This window comes from Lineus longissimus, chromosome 16 (genome assembly GCF_910592395.1).
Source record: "Lineus longissimus chromosome 16, tnLinLong1.2, whole genome shotgun sequence".
NCBI lineage: Eukaryota > Metazoa > Nemertea > Pilidiophora > Heteronemertea > Lineidae > Lineus > Lineus longissimus.
The window spans coordinates 15,999,333-16,020,463 of record NC_088323.1 but is presented as its reverse complement, the minus strand read 5'-3'; the positions used below and the strand labels follow the sequence as shown (position 1 = coordinate 16,020,463).

Genomic DNA, 21,131 nt, shown 5'->3' with positions numbered 1-21,131 from the left:
TATCATATTGAGAAGTTTTATTTCAATCTTTCTTTTAGATTCTGATGGACATACTGAGTGCACTGTTTACTTTTTGTCATACGCGCGCTGGGAAGATCCAATGACGTCATTGTTTGTTGTGTTACCTGTATTGAAATTCTCAGTCTGTGGACGAGGTTTATTATCGAGGGTTGTTACTTCTACAGCGTAAGATTGCGATATTCTTCTAAACTACTTTGTAAATTTGCGCATTGTAGAACCTGATAAATCAAATAGTTCCCTCGATAAATCAAATAGTTCCTTCGAAGATCGTGATAAAATGGCTAATTCGATTATGGAAACTTATGGGAACTTCGGTCATCCCTAGCTTGTCATGGAAACAACATGCGCTGAAACGATTTTCATTCAATCATAAAGATAAATAACGATGATGACTAAAATGATACCCAATTCAGCTCTGAACTCCCAAAAAAGGAATTGTATTGCTTTCTGTCGTTGATGTAAAATGCTCTGTTCGACACTTGTGCTGATCAACACTGGCTCCCTATTGTCAAAACTTGGTACCTAGTCCTTGTCGTATCGCTTCAACATTCTTAGCCTTTACCTATTCTTGGTACAGGGTGGCCATATTTATGACCAGTTGTAAGTACAGCTTCCTTCTGATCACCTGTTTGATGGATTATCCTCAGGGGTCAAATCACCAGGTCCGGGTCAGAATTTGTAAAGCTCCAGACTTCTCCGAATAATGCCGGCGCAAGATAAATTCCAAGTTTCTTTCAGTGATGAAAAATGCTGACCGCGTTACACAAAGCTATTTTGAAATTGAAACCTCAACACACACCTAACATGATTCGAACATGGCCAAGCAAATTGGCGGGGTTTTGTGGAAGAGGTGAACCATTCTGTGGACTACAATCTGTTCAATAATATTCAGGCCACACATATATTCCTTTGATGATATTTACTTGTAGCATTAAAGGGATACGATCATTAGTACAAATTTCGTATTGGGACTTGCTGAGCCGAGTAAATATCATTACTTGATTGATAACCTCGTCGACAATTCGTTGATTGTAGTGCGACATTTCACGCGATCTGCACGAGATGCGAGCATTCATGGCAACAGTTTCAAGAGCACTCTGGCTAAAAATTACATGAGATTTTCAATAAGAATTAACTTGCAGAGCTTTCCTTTAACTTGGCCGTTTGAAACTCCATATTTTGATTAGGTTTCTTGTTGGTTACCTTGTAGTAGGCCTATGTCAATAAACTTACTACCAAACTGTCATCACAGCAGGAGTATTTTTCTCCTTCTGTAACTAAAGCGCCGCTAAGACAAAATTTCAGTTCAGTTTCAGGGCAAGTTTTGTCCCTAACGCTGGCGTTAGCTTAACTTGGCGTTAAGTCTAAAGGGCTTAACTGAAAGAGATAACGCTATGTTAAGATAACGCCAGCGTTACTAGTTACAACACTGATTTGAACAACCATGCACTGGTTTGGCGGGAGAAAGAGAAACATGTCGTCCGTTTAAGTGTTGTTTCGAATGGATTAAAGCTGAACCGATCATTCTTTCGTACACTGTTTTGGATGTCGCATTAATATGTTTAAAGGTGAACTGTTCAGTCTACACTGGTGAGAAATGTTGAGTGTTGTAACTAAATCCCATCATGCAGGGAGCAGTGGTTTTAGTCTTTCTTTCTTGGTAGTGGTTTTCGCTTCTCCTATGATACTAGCAGTAAACCTATAGTTCCTGAAGAGGTATACTAGCAGTAAACCTATAGTTCCTGAAGAGGTATACTAGCAGTAAACCTATAGTTCCTGAAGAGGTATACTAGCAGTAAACCTATAGGTATACTAGCAGTAAACCTATAGTTCCTGAAGAGGTATACTAGCAGTAAACCTATAGTTCCTGAAGAGGTATACTAGCAGTAAACCTATAGGTATACTAGCAGTAAACCTATAGTTCCTGAAGAGGTATACTAGCAGTTAACCTATAGTTAAGACCAGGTAAAAAAAATATCTGTCGTCCAAAATATTTCTTCCGTGTGGGAGGGGACGTTTTATATCTTAATTTTCATAGATATTGGACGTTATAGCAGGCACTTTGACGTGACAATACGTCCGTATCAGGCCTTAGTGATTTATGTCCCTCTTGCAACACACGCTAAATATGATAGAAAATGTCCTTTAATTGAGGATTTAAATATAACTCTCTTCAGGAATTTCATTTGAATGACAGGAATGCTGTCAACGCGGGCTGCGCACGTGTGGTCAGTTGGAAAACGTAATGACGGGTGTAAAATCTAGAATGAAAAAAAAGCATGTTTTCGGCCTTTAGCCTGAATCGGGGCTGGCAGGAATGAGAAACGACACTTGGATTATAGTTGGCCTAACTTATGCAAAACTCAACATTGTTTTGGTTCCTGGAATTTTATGTTCGTTTCGTTTAATATATGATACTATTAAAAGCTCATTTTTATACAATTTTGCCAGCCGCACACCGAAACATTTACTCATCCAATTTGCTGAATATGCTCATTCAAATTGTACATGCAGACCATTATTTCCAGGTCAATGGCCCCAAATCAGCATATTCAGAAAATTTGATGAAGAACTAAATAATAAGCCGCGGCTATTAGTCTCAAATCTATATTCTTCGGAAAGTTTGTGGTGTTTTTCTAAATTTTGTGTAGACGGTGTGTTCTTTGTAGGATGGTGTACATGCGCGAATCTGATGAGATTATTGTGGTTCTGCGCAGGTCACGTGATACTTCCGACAATTGCAGCTAAAGGTAGGCTGGACGTCGTTTCGACTATGATTAGAAATTCGGATTCTAGCTGGTATTGTTTTCGTACAAAAATAACTGGAATGAAATCACAACACATGTTTAGTCTCTTGATCGACTTCAAAGCTAGTAATACGGATTCAACAGTGCGCTCTTTACAACATTTTTAATTTGCGCCCAAATCAATGTCACGTGACTTGCGTTGAACTTATTTTGAGGTCGTTTTGAAGTACGTTTGACGCTGTTTAGATTGTATCCAATCAAATATCTATCATCTCTACGGTAGAACGAGTCACTACTGTCAAAATATACTGAATTTCCATTGAAATTACTACTCAAAATGATTTGATTCATGCTAAAAATCTGCATTCAGAACAGGTGCGGGGCAAGCCACGGGCGGTACGGAAACGGACCATCATAACCAAAACCACCAACAAATGTCGGCTGGTGTTTAAATTGACTATTAAAAATCTGCTTTGTCAAACTGATTCGTCCAGCAATTTCAAAACGACCTCTTGTATGGTTTTGATGAAGCGTGAAATAAACACTTGCACAATATTCAGCATTAAACGGGAGGCAAAGTTCAAAATACGGGTAAACTGTTTATACTGGTTAGAGATTGACCTGATGTGTACATAGTTAGCTTATTGTGATGTCTTGGTGGACGTTCTGTTCAAGCTTATACCTAATCCTGATATGGCTAGGGCGATTCGCAGTTCTAAAATACGTTTTACCCCAGTTTGATTACTCGTGAGTAAGTTCTGACAGAACTAAACTCTGGACTTATTTCGAACTCCACTCTCGAAAACCGATTCATTCATTTTGTAAATATGACAAAGAGTATTCGGTGAAAAGTTCCTAAAGATGAGTAAAAATGTACGAGATATCCTGTAATTTTGGATTATTTAACATTGTACATAGCTAAGCTTTATGGTTTCACGGTCTCATCATTTTGTTAGCTCACCTCTTAGCAGAGGTGAGCTTATCCCATACCGTGGCGTCCGTCGTCCGTCGTCGTCGTCGTCGTCCGTCGTCCGTTAGCAGGGCACGTTTCGTAACTGTTAGAGCTATTGAGTTGAAACTCGGTACACATGTACCCTTATGTAATGACACCTTGGAGACCAAGTTTGGGTCCGATTCGTTTCATGGTTTGGCCACCAGGGGGCCAAACGTTAAAAGTGAAAATATGCAATATCTCCCTTAATAGTAGTCGGGAAATTTTTAAAAAATATGGTAGGTACTTCTAGCAAAGGTGCATCATATATCCTCCGGGTTTTTGATTTGACCTCCTTTTCAAGGTCAAAGAGGTCAAATGGTGTAAATTGGCCATTAGAATGTAACGATGGCGCGTTTCTAAACTGCAATGACTATTGATACCAAATTTGGTACACATTTACCCCTTAGTCAGGTGATCTCAGGGACCGAAGTTTGGTCCAATATGATTCACCACTTGACCACCAGGGGGTAAAATCCAAAAACCTCAAAAATGTGATTATTCCTTAACTTCTTGCCCGATTGCCACCAATTTGATATCATGGGTACATCTAACCACCATACAGTATATGTCACACAGGTTTTTAATTTGACCTTCTTGTCAAGGTCACAGAGGTCAAATGGCATAAATTCGCCGTCAGGCCGTAACTATGGCACGTTTCTTAACTGCAATGACTATTGATCACAAATTAAGTACACATGTACCCCTTGGTCAGGTGATCTCAGGTACCGAAGTTTGGTGCGATCTGATTTGCCGTTTGGCCTCCAGGGAGGGGGCCAAATCCTAAATTCTTCAAAATGCCATTATTCCTAGTAATGACTTGCCCGATTGGCACCAATTTTATATCATAGGTACATCTAATTCTAACAACCATTCAATGTGTCACCCGGGTCTTCTTTGATTTGACCTACTTTTCAAGGTCACAGAGGTCGAATGTACTGTAAATTGGCCATTTTGGGGAAATTGTAATTGCCTGGACCTACATCAAACCTAACACTACATGACACAATACCATGCTCTTTATCCATCTTTCCTCCACATGAGGTGAGCACAATGGCCCTGGCCATTTCATTTGGAATGACCCGGTTACCGTCCCCCGCATACGCCCCCTCCACTACTTCATCATAATCCCCACCTCCGACATGACATATCAATCCACTGCTTCTTGGCCAGAAATAGTCCTCAGACTCGTTTTGCTTTACGAAACAAGAATCATTATCATTGGAGCAATAAAGTGGTAATAAATCCTACAGTCAGACTAAACACGTTTGCTCGAAAATACTCCGCGTTGTCCTGATTTGCGGGGAAGGTAAGCTCTGACACTCAGCCGTCAATTCGGTCAAACTGTCGGTCTTTCAATTTTAGATAATGTTTGCGGTTTTGTTTCGCGGGACGATATTGTTCGCGAAATTCGCAAAACGTGGTGGCAAACAATATCATTAAGATGTAGTTTTCAACCTCTTATTCATGAATAACACGCCCATATGTCTGAGATTGACAATTATTCGTTTCCTTGCCAATCAGCACGAAAATAGAGAAAAATCGCAAGTATTATATGAAATCGTCATCCTATCATAAAGTAAATGATTTAGGCCTGGCCAGCTCTTACCTTTATATCAAGAATAATGGGTTTGATGTAAAATATATGTATTCTGACGGATATGCCCGAGTGTTCGTGATATAAGGTCCATTACGTAGGATCAACTCACCGAACAGCGCAATATCTACTTCCGGTTTTCATACCCCGAGCGGAAGTCACAGGCTATCAAGCACTAGTTCTCTGTCCATATATCACTCGATATAACTCTTGACTGGTGTTTCGTCTTGTTTCCAAGGTCATATTAGTAAACTTGGGAACGTAGAGCGGAAAAGATTTGGATTTACTTTCGATGGGTTTTATCTCTTTCATTGGCTGTTCCCATGCTTTGCTTTGAATAAAACAACATGTTTATGTAAAGCGCCGCGCAAACAAGTGATATCAATCGTCGCAACCTGCGATGATTATGATCGTTGCTATGTGCGACAAAACTATTTCTTGTCTGCGGGTATAACTGTAAGCGCTGTGTTTGATATTGATTGCAGATCGCATGCGATCAACGATTCTGGTCACCGCAGACGAGCAATACCTGTATATTGTGTTGTAGGTCGCCCAGTGATTTTAATCACTGGTTTGCGGGGCGCTTGAAATGCTGTATGGCTGAAAAATCAAAATACTCGTAGGTTGGTTGTTTCCAATGCCCCATCCTACCCCACCCGATGTTATCCCAACTTATCCTATTTCGCCCTTGGGAGTGAAGTCTCTGTAAGAGCTGTCTATAGTCTCGTTGCTCAGATAAAAGTGGGTCCTGGGCTTAGATAAATTAATGTAAATCAGAAGAGGTTATGCTTTGATCATGACTCGTGATGAGGGCAGCGTGGCTCCCGTTGTTGTGATCCCGCCGAATCGGATAACGGCGAATAACACCAGAAATTCTGATCGCGTTGCAAATTATATTATGGTATTAAAAATATCATCGCATCGTAAGGAGCTTTTCTGAAGCCGTAAATACGGTTGGCGCAGTTTCACTTTTATTCTACGCGTCTTGTAATAAGCTAAGCCGAAAACACTCGAGGCTAAAAATACCGATCCAGTAGCCATGTGGAGTTTTATCGGCTGGAAAATGTCGTGTGAACGGTTTTATTCGAGGGGTTCATGTTTTGATACGAGAGCATGGCCATTTTCACTTTAAAAGGTCGATTTGATATATCGCTACGCCATTATGGTGATCAGGTTCAGCGGTACGCGCCGGTGTAGAGGAGTTGTTTGGGCAAAATATCGCAGTCCTGTGGACGAGCCAACCTCGATAATAAACCTCGTATGCAAACTGCGCTTATGTAATGACACAGGATTCAGGATACAGGAATCATCAAATGTACTATAAGTGACTTAGTAAGTCGTTGGCTTATTAGACGGCAAGTGTATCTGCGACCAGTTATGTAATTATCATGAACTACTTTGCACCAACCACAAGTTGATTAGTCAATGAGATATTCAAATTGGCCCCATGCTTGCAGCGCCGCGCCGCGGTGATATATGTAACGAGGATCTTCTCGGCGCTTTCTGCCTTTCGTCACGTTCCTCATCTTCCGTTAAGGCCTAGCTCCAAATCACCACTCCACACCGCGTATCACGCACAGGGTCTTCGCGACACGATGCGTACTAACGAAGCCTTTTGCCTGATACCCTTTGAGAAACGTTGATTTGGAGGAAGGCCTCATTTTTTCTTCAATCTGTACGATTTAGTTAAAGGTGCTTTCCCGATCTGTTGTAATTTGCTCTTTCAAGTTCTATTACTTTCTATGTCTTTCTATTTTATCAACGGGAAAGAACTTGTATCATAAATGAATAAACATAAAGGTATCACTACACAGCAAACGTAATTTGAATTGAAGCAAGACAAACGCCGTTCGGTATCTTTCATGTCCTTTCAGACTAAAATGACGACGATCCATGATCTAATCAATATCTTTCCATATTCGCAGAACATTTAAATGATGAAAATTACGTAACTCAGAGTCAAACCTTTGTGGTTATTCCTTTATGCTTGTATGTATTTCATGAATATGCACTATTTTGCGTGAATCTTGTGAAAGTCCTACCTATTTTACCAATTTAAGATAGCAATTTTGCAGACAGACATATTTGGAAGTTGCCCGGCTCCTTGAAAAGAAAGGTCTGTATTTCAACTGTTTAGACATTTGCTTTAACTCAGCTGTATCCACCCCAGTCCTTACCCCTGGCGAGGTTTGCCGTATTGTACAGGTTTCCGTTATGAATTCATTCCTCCCAACATGACCAATTGCTCCAGGCAGTTCCGCCAGTCATCCTTTTCAAACCCTCTAATACCATTGCAACAACTCTCTTTTGTGCCGGCCTCAATAGCGTCGTTGGTTAACATATTCCCTGTGATGACTTATACTATTCGAAAATGAGTCCTATTCAATCTTCTTTGGTGATAGCAATCGTTTGAAGAAGTTGTCTGGAATCCAGACTGATTAATTTGAGCCTTTCCTCCTGGTCGATTCTCCAAGATAAGGCGCCGGCCATTTTGTTATCAATCAAACTCGTGATAGTCACATGACCGTCATGTGACTCACAAGGCCAGCCAGCAGGCGGCCATAATGCAGTCACCGATTGATATATCACGACATAAAGATCAGTAATGTTATCATGAAACTGTCAAATGAGGGGTGTTAGAAACTGTTGAAAACATCCTCCAAAACTGCGGGGGGGGGGGGGGGTTACCACTTGAAGATTGATTGTACGAGGAGCGTGTTTATGTGTGGCAGTGATTGAGAAGATCGTGAAGTGTGTGTGAGCGCTGATTGATGAGACCTAGGGAACCATTATGATAATGGCACACAAAGCTTACAAAATTCTAGGCTAGTATAGGGAAATGGTTGCCTGCTTCAAGTCGAAACAACTCCTTTCCGTCGACAGGTCCCGGCCAAAATAGCAAAAAAGAGCACGTAAAAAGTCAATTTTAGGAGACTAGGAAGCCATTTTTTATTCGGAAAGTCATCTCAGATTTGAAGCTCAATCCATGGTGGTCCCAGAACTCATCATATACGGTTCGGTGTAAAATCACCGAGAACATCATGACCTTAAAAATGCTAGTTGGTTGGGACGTGTCAAATTACTGTTGTGGCCTGGTCAGTAGTGTGATGGTGAGTGGGCAATAGTTTGTGGCGCCTCGCAGCACGAAACCAGTACCAATCCAACACTAGCCTATCCACTCAAACACCGATCGAATAATTTTAACTCGAGTGATATTCTTTGTTCCTCCGATTTCACCGGTTTTCTTAAAATAAAGAAGGCGGGTTTGAGTTCTTCGGTGCAAAATATAAAAAATCCTTAATATTTACTCCGAAGGCCAGAACCGCATTCCTATACCATCCCACCCTATCCTCTTGACTCCAGTGCAAGATTGTCAAGTCTTAACTCGAGTAAATGATGAGCGAGACTTGAATCGAGTGAACGATGATGGAGTGGGTTGAACTCGGATCGTATGAACTGCCATGTTTGTTTTGAATGGAGATACTTGTCTTGATGTGCGATTTGAGTGTATGGATTGATGACATCGCTTATATCCGTGGCGTGACTGATTTGATTATAATAGCGTCTGAGAGCTCGTTGAATGTTGTATATGCATCCAAATCTCGTTATTTGTTGTATAAATGACATTGATAGCATGCATGTATGGCAAGAGCAGGAAATGAGTATATTTTTCAAGATTAACATCTTCGGTCTGTGCCATGCTGCGTCCAATTGTGACAGGCATCGACTTGGAGCAGAATGTCTTTACACATATACTCTAGTTTCACCAATATAAGACCGGTTTTGAATTTCTAATACAAGCTACATATCATGCACATGATCGTTTGACGCCATTAAACATTGGATTGGGATAAACAATGCATTGACGACACCAATTGCCCAGTGGTAAGGACTTCCAGTGCTGACTTGGCCTTTTTCGATTCCACAGGTCTTAGATCAGCGAAACTAGAGTATGTACGTTGCTATACGTTGCTAGGTTTTTCTCCGTCGCATGATATGAAAGATGGATGGGCAAGACAGATTAGACTTTTTTAGAGCTGTACGAAACATGGGACTGAAAGATGAGATGAATGTGATGATAAAGGCGGAATGTATGCTGAGTGTCTGTTCGGCAAATAGACAAGGAACCCCAAACGGCTAGTTTGCTTTCACAACGGCCTATTCGACTACCGTCTTGTCTGGGATACTGACCGTACGTGTCGTTTCTGAAGATAGTTTTCCGCTGAAAGCGCACTTCTGTGCACGTCCTTCTTGATTTCGTCGATGCATTTCCTGTTTTCTCGATCAAATGGTGTTAAACCAGGTAGAAATCGGTAAAGATCTAGCGAGATATCGCACATCTTTTAAAGGTGTGAAATGTGTCGGTACAGCTTGCTCTTCTTTAAACCCGTAAATCTAGCTACGCAGGAAAATCTGGCTATCATCGCTGTTTTCTGCTAGGCAATGAGACTGGCTCAGACTGGCAGAAATTAGCGACGATAGCTAAAAATCGCGACAACTCTTCTTCTGGAGCCCTGCCTGACTGTTCTGTGGGAAGCTTGTTGTACGAGGCGAGTGTCCAATGCGACCAAATGAGACGTCAGACATAAATTCTCACGTGACTGTGTTTTGATTTATTTGAATGAATGCATCTTGTGGTTTTGACGGTTGAGTGAAATGTCGGAGTGACTCCTAGCGGCCTTGTGGTGAAATGTGGCGCCATGGGGGTTCGCATACTGCTGTTTTCGCCGTCTACTCTATTGACAATAAAAGCCGTAAATACCTTAGAAATACATTTTCCCCAAAAAGGGTAGTTTGCATAAAGTTCGAAGGGCAGTTTACTTGTGTTGAGAGGAAGAGAGTGGACGTGTGCATCTTCTTTTAAACATAAAATTATTCTGAGACATGGGCTATTATGTTGACCAGCCAGGAAGGTGCGTGGCTGATGTTTGTCCTTATCAATGCTAACTCGGTCTTGTTAATATATCGTGCAATTTGTCCTGAAAATTAAACAAAATTAAAATCAATTGTTTTGTTCAGTGAAACCGACTATATTGGAAAACCGAACTGAAATCACTGCAGTGCAGCCTGATTTCTCATCAAGAATCCTTTAAGCAACGCTTTTTCATCATAATGCATTATACCCTTTTTTCTGACTCTATCTGGATGATAAATTACACCAAGACTATCGTTTTTTCGTCAACATGAAGAGTTATGTTCAGCATGATAAAAATCAAGTGATTTTAATATTCACTGAGAGATTTTCTCGGTCCCGTGGTATTCAGAAATCGCAAACTTTCCTCTGTGCTTGTGAGTGGACCGGTTCCCAATCTAGAGAAAAACACTGATAGTAATTTGCGGACAGGCTTACATGTAATTACTCCGCCGTAGCGTGGGTGGTGAGAAATCTTCTTGATACAGTGACGATTATTTTATAGGGTGAGAATTGAGTGGAATCTTGGTGGCGTGGTGTGATCTGACTGACATTAATAGACAGGTTTCGCAAGCCTAAAGAAGGGCTACGTATACGTTGAAGTTCGATGTATGTAAATGTATTTCTTTGACGAGTGTTTTTAAAACTTCTCCTGACTCCTCCAGCAACTGAGTACAGAAAATGATTTGCGAGTGTTGCATAAATTTGTGAAGGACTAAACCACAGACCTTCATACTTCGAGATTCGTCGCGCTCGTCCCGTATGGATTGCGAAACCTGGCTAATGTGTGTGAATGGACCTGCGTGTTGAATACTAGTAAATACAAAACTGAGAACCGGCGTTTTGTTTTTAAAGACAACAGTCGAGTGTCTTCAAACAAAGCCCGCTCGCACCTAGGTCTAAATTCCCATTGTTCTGCTTTTTTATTATTTGGTTATCAGGGCAAATATTGATAACATCGACTCCAACGAGACAGCTTTCGAAGCGATCGGCTTGGCCCGGTAACAGAAAATAAACGTAGGCCTAAATGTCACTCTGATCTAGCCTGCATGGCTCACGGGACGCAGCCAAATTTGCCGTGAAAACGTTGAGAGTGAGTTGAAACGTATGCTTGCTAAACCTTTCTAGTATATTGATTGAGAGACTGTGGTGACCGAGATTGTGTGAGCTTCTTGTGTCTGTTTGGCCCGAACGAGCTATTCCCTACAAGTGAAACAGGTCCACCGACTGCGACGAATCTTCTTGTCGGAATGAGTGGAGAAGCCGGTGGATCAACCCCGTGACCTTGACCTCTCATGAAAGAGATCGAGAGCTCCTCTCGATGCGTGCATGTTTATTCATAATTCTCATGTTACTTTCATCAAAACCCAAGATACGTTATCTCTAGTCCACCAACGTCAGTTTTGGAAAGACGTGTTTTTTTGTAGTATCCTTCTATACCTCTCATTTGACAGACTCTCACTATGGTCACGCTTTAGATTTTAATGCGAAGGAAAACAATCCTTTGATGTCCTCAAAATATTCGGTTTAGCGCGGCTACCCAGAATAGTAACCAGCAAAAAAGGTCCAAATCTTAGATTGAAGTCATGGATAAATACACTGTACGGGAACGGCGTAAATCCAGTCACAGAGAATACTGGTCGGTCGAGGAAGCCACTTTCACTTTCGGGCATTACTTTCTAAGGTTACCGGGGAGGTATTGGTCAGGTTCCATAGGACGCAGAAAACAATTTATTGTCAAGGGCAGACGACTTCAAAGAAGATATTTTCGACTGTTTGTAGCCAATGAGACGAGATGTGAGGTTAGCATGACGCAAACGCTGGCAACTTTTGCTGCTGATTGCTGCAATGAAAATTGCAGATCACTGCAACAGAAGTTGCAGCGTGTGCGCCGAGCATTCGTAGTCAGTGACCGTACGCACTACCGCATCTGACATTTGACGCAACTTCTATTTTTCATCGGGCCTATATAAGCCCGTGATGCAATGCAAAGTGGTGTTTTTATATGGCATTGTGACGTAATAGGTTGTATTTGTGATTTATATGCGTTCGATGTGGATAATAAAATGCGGCATTTTATGATATCATTCGGGTGCATCATCATTGTTAGGAGTTTTAAATGTTAACTTTTGGGACGTTTGATTGGTACCCGGCAAGCAATCGGTCAGGAAGTGACGTCGGAAATTTGACAAAATGGCGTACACTACCTAATTGATTGTGGGGAACAACCTTCGATATGTATTAATTCCGTTGGACGCCTATTTTTCAATGTACTTTGCATCCAGCTCGGCTTTGTTAATCTCGGTTTAGTCAAAATGTCCATCGTTCGGCAAAAATTCTATGCCACGTAAATGTTCAGCACTACAGAGATAGTCATTGAGAGTCAGCCAACCAATATCAGCTAGGGAGGGCCTTGCGATCTCAAATTTAGATTGCACGGACCTGTTCGCGAAGGGTCTTTCTGCACTTTACCACGCAACTGAACATTTTGTCCTTGAAACTAAACACACACACTCTATTTTCTTTATGGCCACATTGACGATCAGTTCGGATATTAAGCGTGATTTGCGGCGAGGAAGGTCGTAGATTTAATCTCACCATCAGGAAGGAAATTTGCACATGATCAAGAAATGATCGTTTCATAAATGCTAGAGTGATATATGCAGTTGATTATTAAAGATTTATACTTCCCTTTGGAATGCTGCAATCTCTTAAGATACGAAATGTTCAACTGAATTTTTTAACGGTCCTCGGCAAACTGGAGCTTCAAGGGTTAAACTTCATACCTGCTTAATTAGGATGTTAATCCTTTAATTTTAACCCTTGGCGGGACTACTTTGATCCCAGGGAGAGTGGGCAAAACTTGAAGCAGTGATTACTTCCACTGCCGGTAGGTGGCGATAATTAACCCTCCAGTGGTAGTGACCCTGGGGTGTTGTATAATTGAAAGGGTGCTCGTAGCTCCAGTTGGCCAATGCACCGGTCTTTGATTTGGGTCAGGATATTGGGCTGTCCACTTTATTTTGATGGCACAGTGTGTCTTAGAAGCTCGTCATTTCAATAACATTGGGACCCTTTTTGGCAAAGGGACAGTCCTTCATGATATGTTTTCATTTCTTAAAGGCCGAAGTGAGTAAACAATGCGTTTTACATAAAGATCATTTGAGGGGCGTAATAAACACGGAACGAATTCCGTGAATGTACAGTACCCATTCATAATGTGCATTCATTTAGTTCATCTGTTCGAAATAGGTGGCTCCCCTGGTATTTTTAGGAGGGCGTTTTTCCTGGTGATTCGAGTGAGAAAAAAACATTGTAAAATTGTCCCACTTTAAACATATTTGAGCTAGATCCCAGTAGGTACGGTACGTAAATGATATATCCCATAGGACTATGCGACAGTTTTAATACTGTATATTGAGATATATAAGAATGGTGATTCTAATGCAGAGCCGATGTGTCATGATATTAACATAATTTATTAAGTTGTCGTGGATATCATGTAATCACCCCTACCTGTGGCTGACTGATTAAAAGTTCCACATTCCAAGTGATTTCTTGGAATAAAATGTACTTCTTGCGAAATTAATACGAGACAAGACCACTAATGAATATTCATAGCCGGTTGGAGGGTCGAGGCCTATCAATTAGACGAGTGCATGTTTTTAACTCTCAAGTACATATTTGGAGAGGTATTGAAAAAATATTTGTTGTGGCAAGTCTACAGATATAAAGAAATTATTTGATGAAAAAATTAATTTCGAATTTTGCTAATTGGGTAATAGGGGGCGTGTTTTGAGTTTTTTCTGCCAGTTGGCTGAAAAGAGTGGAAATATCAAAGTCTGTCTAATTTGTCGATTATCAAAAAATTTCCGTGGTCAACTACCAGTTTATTTTTCACCATTTACTTGCCCGACTGTCCGGAATAACATAATCTAAATTTCAGATTCACAACCGAACGCAGTATTTGATGCGTCGCGGTCAAACATTGACAATTTAACTGCTAAAAGGCTTAAAAAATCAATTGTGGTCTGGTCTCATAATTTAATGTTTGCATAACTGTACATTTTAGTTGTTTTGTCATCCATTTTCAAGTTCTACGCCAACAATTCCGGGGTGGCCGTTGCAATACCACAATACGTCACATAATGGACTTTTTATCAGTTCGGCCACACTTAAAGGACAACATGTTTGAGAACATATTCTTAAAATATCTTGGGCGCCACCTGCTAATCACAGAGTGAACTACTTGTTTGTATACTGCCTCTGTAGAGTGACACAGTTCCTTCTGTTTCGGAGGTGGCGCCACTAGTATTCTATAAAGGGTCCATTTTCTTATACAACTTGTTCTTTAAATCTAGATTGAGTGACGTAACATGCTATATTCTCTTGACAAATACGAATAATTGTAGACTTATTTTTCAATTTCACACTGTGAATCAAAATTGTGATGATGTACATAGAGACAAAATACCATATCATTATGATTGAATAAACTTTGATACAAGAACGATAGGTTGGGTGTTTTTCTGGATTTATTATGGGTTAACAGGCAGGGGTGGATTTGAGGGGGCGACCCGGCCCTGGCCCCTATTTTCTGCCCTCAGCAGCTCCGGCCCCCCATTTCTCAGAATCCTGGAGCCGTCGCTGAAAGACACTTCAAGAAGGATTTTCATCCTGGAGGTGACTGTCCTCCCATATATCAGAGCAGGGTGTCTTCAGGAAGGATTCTCGCCTTGGAGGAGACTGTCCTCCCATATATCAGAGCTGGGCGTCTTCAAGAAGGATTCTCATCCTGGAGGAGACTGTCCTCCCATATATCAGAGCAGGGTGTCTTCAAGAAGGATTCTCATCCTGGAGGAGACTGTCCTTCCATATATCAGAGCAGGGTGTCTTTATGAAGGATTTTCATCCTGGAGGAGACTGTCCTCTCATATATCAGAGCAGGGTGTCTTTATGAAGGATTTTCATCCTGGAGGAGACTGTCTTCCCATATATTAGAGGTGAGTGTTAACGCAAAATATCAATGCAAAAAATGAATTAGAATGTTTTCTTCATAAATGATTATACAACACAGCCTATTTACAGAAGTATTGGAATACCAGTCCTGTGAACTCAATATCCTGAGAGAATATACAGGGTAACCCCCAAAAACTCTGGTTTTACTCATAACCAGTTGGCTCCACAGCACAAATTAGAGTAGGATAATATCTTCTGCCGGAACTACACTTCATAGGAACACTTCAGGGTTTTTATGAGCTTCCTGATAAATACAACCAACTTCTTACGAAATTAGCGACAGCAGTTGTACTAATTACCACCTTACCAGGACGCATTTTAGTGAATGGTTAGGCAACCATTACCCCCTTGGTTTGTGCAAAATAGTGAAACAGTACATTTCATCGCTGTATTTGTGGTAAATGTACCTTAGAATAGAAATTGATCTCTCGCTGTTGGTATTGCCTGATAGAAACACTGCTTGGGTGAAATTCAAACTTTGTCCAAAACCTTGACTAACAGTAAACACCTTGGCTTTTGGCCTAATTTTAGCTCCAATGTTGTGGTGTTCGATGACACAACCAATACCTCAAGTCCTGTATCATTTCCTATCAAAAAGGGACTGAATAGGAAAGTTTGCACAGGGCAGAATTCGAAGTAATTCTTCCCTAATATTATCAAGTAAAGATACAAGTGTTCTTATACAGTAGAACCTCCTTAATAAGGACACCACTGGGACTGTCAAATAAGTCATTCTTAATAGAGACGTGTCCTGATTAGAGAGGTCAATTCGGATGGAAACAATCAATTTGGGACCAAAACAAATAGAAGTTGAACCTCTCTTAGCGGACACCTCCATATTAGAGACACTCGTTTGGCTGTTTCAATTCAATTTGACTTCTAATCAGGACACCTCTCCATTACGAATTCAATTTGATTTCTTATCAGGACACCTCTCCATTACGGATTCAATTTGACTTCTAATCAGGACACCTCTCCATTACGAATTCAATTTGACTTCTAATCAGGACACCTCTCCATTACGAATTCAATTTGACTTCTAATCAGGACACCTCTCCATTACGGATAGCATTTGTCAGTCCTGAGAGTGTCCTTAATAGAGAGGCTCTACTGTAAAACAACTCCACCACTCCACATCAAATGACATCCCCTTTAGGATCCTCTTTAAGAGTAAGTAGATGAAAACTGCACTGCTTTTGATTTCAGAAGTCACAGTGAGTATTTTTAACGACCGAGAAACAGGACTCAGATGATTCCAGATGACCTGGAATTGATGTCAACTCAGATTCTACGTGAGACAAGACCACTAATATATATTCATAGGTTGGAGGGTCCAGGCCTATCTATATTAGACGAATGCATGTTTTTTTACTCTCAAGTACATATTTGGAGAGGTATTGAAAAAATATTTGTTGTGGCAAGTCTACAGATATAAAGAAATTATTTGATAAAAAATTAATTTCGAATTTTGCTAATTGGGTAATAGGGGGCGTGTTTTGAGTTTTTTCTGCCAGTTGGCTGAAAAGAGTGGAAATATCAAAGTCTGTCTAATTTGTCGATTATAAAAAAATTTCCGTGGTCAATCACCAATTTAAATCGCACCAGTTACTCGCAAGACTAACCCGTATATCATATCCGAATTTCAGTTTCACTACTTGACGCATTCTTTGATGCGTCGCGGTCAAACATTGACAATTTAACTGCTAAAAGGCTTAAAAAATCAATTGTGGTCTTGTCTCACGTGGATATCCGGTCGCATGTGGCTTCAATAGGCCTATTTATGTTTGGATGGCCATTCCTGGAAAAAAACCATGTTGGTCTTATTGGAGGCTGCCAAAGTTGTGTGATGTCACAAGATATCAAATAGGTCTAATAGATCATATCCACCACAGTTGTGATGGGATGTAACCGTTAATGCTGTACCCCACCCTCTGCAACAAAATGATTTCTTAACACCACGACTAAAGTAAGTCCCCCCTAAACAATTGGTCATCATTTCTAAAGTATCCACGACAATGCAATGAAAATGGCAGGACATCATCATATCATCTTTAGGCATACTGGGCGAAAAGGACAAGGGCCTAAATGACAGATATCACTGATCCACCAAGGCCACAACACTGAAATTGACAGGCAATATGGGGCTTGCAATCAGATGTGGTTTAAAGGGTAGCTCGTGTCAAATTTCACCATATAATGTTTTAGCTGTTTTTGACAAATGCCTACGTCACTTTCTCATAAATCGGTAAGGTTTTCGAATCGAAATGCACATTTTCTAGAAATTGATGGTTTAATCCCGCCCGGACGGCTCGCTTCGATGCCGTTTTCGTGGATGACGTCACAACATGAACATTTTTGTGGTCGCGGTGGTTTACATTCAGCGATTTCATAATAAATCTAATCAATGAAATGGCCAGGGCCATTGTGCTCACCTCATGTGGAGGAAAGATGGATAAAGAGCATGGTATTGTGTCATGTAGTGTTAGGTTTGATGTAGGTCCAAGCAATTACAATTTCCCCAAAATGGCCAATTTACAGTACATTCGACCTCTGTGACCTTGAAAAGTAGGTCAAATCAAAGAAGACCCGGGTGACACATTGAATGGTTGTTAGAATTAGATGTACCTATGATATAAAATTGGTGCCAATCGGGCAAGTCATTACTAGGAATAATGGCATTTTGAAGAATTTAGGATTTGGCCCCCTCCCTGGAGGCCAAACGGCAAATCAGATCGCACCAAACTTCAGTACCTGAGATCACCTGACCAAGGGGTACATGTGTACTTAATTTGTGATCAATAGTCATTGCAGTTAAGAAACGTGCCATAGTTACGGCCTGATGGCGAATTTACGCCATTTGACCTCTGTGACCTTGACAAGAAGGTCAAATTAAAAACCTGTGTGACATATACTGTATGGTGGTTAGATGTACCCATGATATCAAATTGGTGGCAATCGGGCAAGAAGTTAAGGAATAATCACATTTTTAAGGTTTTTGGATTTTGCCCCCTGGTGGTCAAGTGGTGAATCATATTGGACCAAACTTCGGTCCCTGAGATCACCTGACTAAGGGGTAAATGTGTACCAAATTTGGTATCAATAGTCATTGCAGTTTAGAAACGTGCCATCGTTACATCCTAACGGCCAATTTACACCATTTGACCTCTGTGACCTTGAAAAGGAGGTCAAATCAAAAACCCGGAGGATATATGATGCACCTTTGCTAGAAGTACCTACCATATTTTTTTCAAAATTTCCCGACTACTATTAAGGGAGATATTGCATATTTTCACTTTTAACGTTTTGCCCCCTGGTGGCCAAACCATGAAACGAATCGGACCGAAACTTGGTCTCCAAGGTGTCATTACATAAGGGTACATGTGTACCAAGTTTCAACTCAATAGCTTTAACAGTTACGAAACGTGCCCTGCTAACGGACGACGACGACGACGACGACGACGACGACGACGACGACGGACGACGGACGCCACGGTATGGGATAAGCTCACCTCTGCTAAGAGGTGAGCTAAAAATGGAAAATTTGAGCTTTACATTTGTGATCAACAATTAAAAATGGATCTTTTCCGCAAAGTTGTAAATCACATCATAGTATTACTTTAATACTCCCTGAAATATGCCACGAATGTTGTTGTTATTTTTGAAATGGCACTTTTTTAATTCAATTGAAAATCATTCATGCATAACAATAGGCCTGCAATTTTCATCACATTGCCGTGGATACTTTAGAAATGATAACCAATTGTTTACAGGGGGACTTACTTTTGTAGAGTGTTTATCTTGGATTCAACATTGTACTACATTTTTTTGGGCCACCCAATATATCAATGATTTCACTAAGTGGCCAATCAGCAATTTTTTCATTTTGAGAAAACTCCACCCAAGAATTCCGTATAGTTTGAATGACTCTGTGAATTACATGAAATAATAAAATGCCACGAAATGAATGAATAGGCGGTAAAGTGTTATAGAATCGACATGGCTTTGAATATCACCATGACAATTGGTGTGTAAGTAGACATGGCTAGTACAACTCCGACTACGCTGTTATCTCTATCAAGTCAATTTCAGAAAAATTGCAGACGGTCACTTTGTGAAATCATCGACGCTATTTCCTGACACAATATTTCGACAGTCACTTGTAATTAATAGCATTCCGCGACGTTACTATTTATAGCTCACAAGGTCATTTGAATAAGATATTGATGACGTTTTAGTCACGTGACAGTCGGACATCGACACTTATTTCTACACATTTGAGCTTATTTCAAAGTCAATTATCTTTGACCCTGCATTGTTTTTAGCATGAATGATACCATAGAGTCAGAGAGAGAAATATTCAGAACAATTATGTAGTATTTCCAACACTCGGACATGTGCCAGATTGAATCTAACTGCCCTAGTTAGAAAGCCTGAATCCATTACGCAACCGCATGTTTGTCCGACATTGCCTGTAATTCAGCGATGGGGAAATAGAGGGCAGGAGCTGCAGTGACCTCATTATCGCGGAATGCTATTGCGATTGCGTCTAACAGGTAAGATTCTAAATGCGACCAACTGATTCTTGAAATACAGTAGAACCTCTCTATTAAGGACAACCTCTCTATTAAGGACAACCTCTCTATTATGGACAACCTCTCTATTAAGAACACCAGTTTTGGTCCTAAATTGGTTGTTTCCATTCAATTTGACCTCTCTAATCAGGACACCACTCTATTAAGGACAATAGAGTCAGAGAGAGAAATATTCAGAACAATTATGTAGTATTTCCAACACTCGGACATGTGCCAGATTGAATCTAACTGCCCTAGTTAGAAAGCCTGAATCCATTACGAAACCGCATGTTTGTCCGACATTGCCTGTAATTCAGCGATGGGGAAATAGAGGGCAGGAGCTGCAGTGACCTCATTATCGCGGAATGCTATTGCGATTGCGTCTAACAGGTAAGATTCTAAATGCGACCAACTGATTCTTGAAATACAGTAGAACCTCTCTATTAAGGACAACCTCTCTATTAAGGACAACCTCTCTATTATGGACAACCTCTCTATTAAGAACACCAGTTTTGGTCCTAAATTGGTTGTTTCCATTCAATTTGACCTCTCTAATCAGGACACCACTCTATTAAGGACATTTCAGTCCCAAGGGTGTCCTTAGTAGAGAGGTTCTACTGTACTAAATTGTTCCGAAATTCCCAACCTTGATGTATTTCCTGTCCTTAGTTCAGATGACTTGGAAACTAAAGTCGATATATTACCTTGCGCGTGATGATTATGTTAACTTCTTGGCCTTTTTATAGAGGGCGTCCACAACCTTTCCCATACTCTGTATTGTCTCGAGAGCAGAGCCGTAAGTCTTATCGACTGGTTTCTCGTCGAAGACTATTAGCACACCTTCACCTTGATCTAAAATACCTGAAGAAACGAAATGCTTTTTGAGTTAATCTGGACATCAATCAAAGGAAACGCTAGCGACACCCAGGTCCCACTTCGCTGAGGAGTGTTTGTGCTCAGAGACAAGACCACTAATGAATATTCATAGCCGGTTGGAGGGTCGAGGCCTATCAATTAGACGAGTGCATATTTTTAACTCTCAAGTACATATTTGGAGAGGCATTGAAAAAATATTTGTTGTGGCAAGTCTACAGATATAAAGAAATTATTTGATGAAAAAATTAATTTTGAATTTTGCTAATTGGGTAATAGGGGGCGTGTTTTGAGTTTTTTCTGCCGGTTGGCTGAAAAGAGTGGAAATATCAAAGTCTGTCTAATTTGTCGATTATCAAAAAATTTCCATGGTCAATCACCAGTTTATTTTTCACCATTT

The 21,131-nt window shown here is 40.6% G+C and overlaps 1 protein-coding gene across 3 annotated transcripts in view; it reads right to left on the bottom strand.

The window, feature by feature from the left end:
• The window catches only part of LOC135500242 (26S proteasome non-ATPase regulatory subunit 11-like), a 52,007-nt gene that overhangs the window by 20,002 nt on the left and 10,874 nt on the right, over positions 1-21,131 (bottom strand). Inside the window, exons 12-13 of one of the 3 annotated variants that reach the window (XM_064791563.1) lie at positions 20,563-20,719; positions 10,038-10,335 (exon numbers count right to left, since the gene is read on the bottom strand). In XM_064791563.1, coding sequence (XP_064647633.1) covers positions 20,577-20,719 — 143 coding nt within the window. In that variant the 3' untranslated portion in view covers positions 10,038-10,335; positions 20,563-20,576. Of the gene's footprint in view, positions 1-10,037; positions 10,336-18,204; positions 20,720-21,131 lie in introns of those variants that run through there. The other 2 variants (XM_064791562.1, XM_064791561.1) reach the window with 2 other exon arrangements.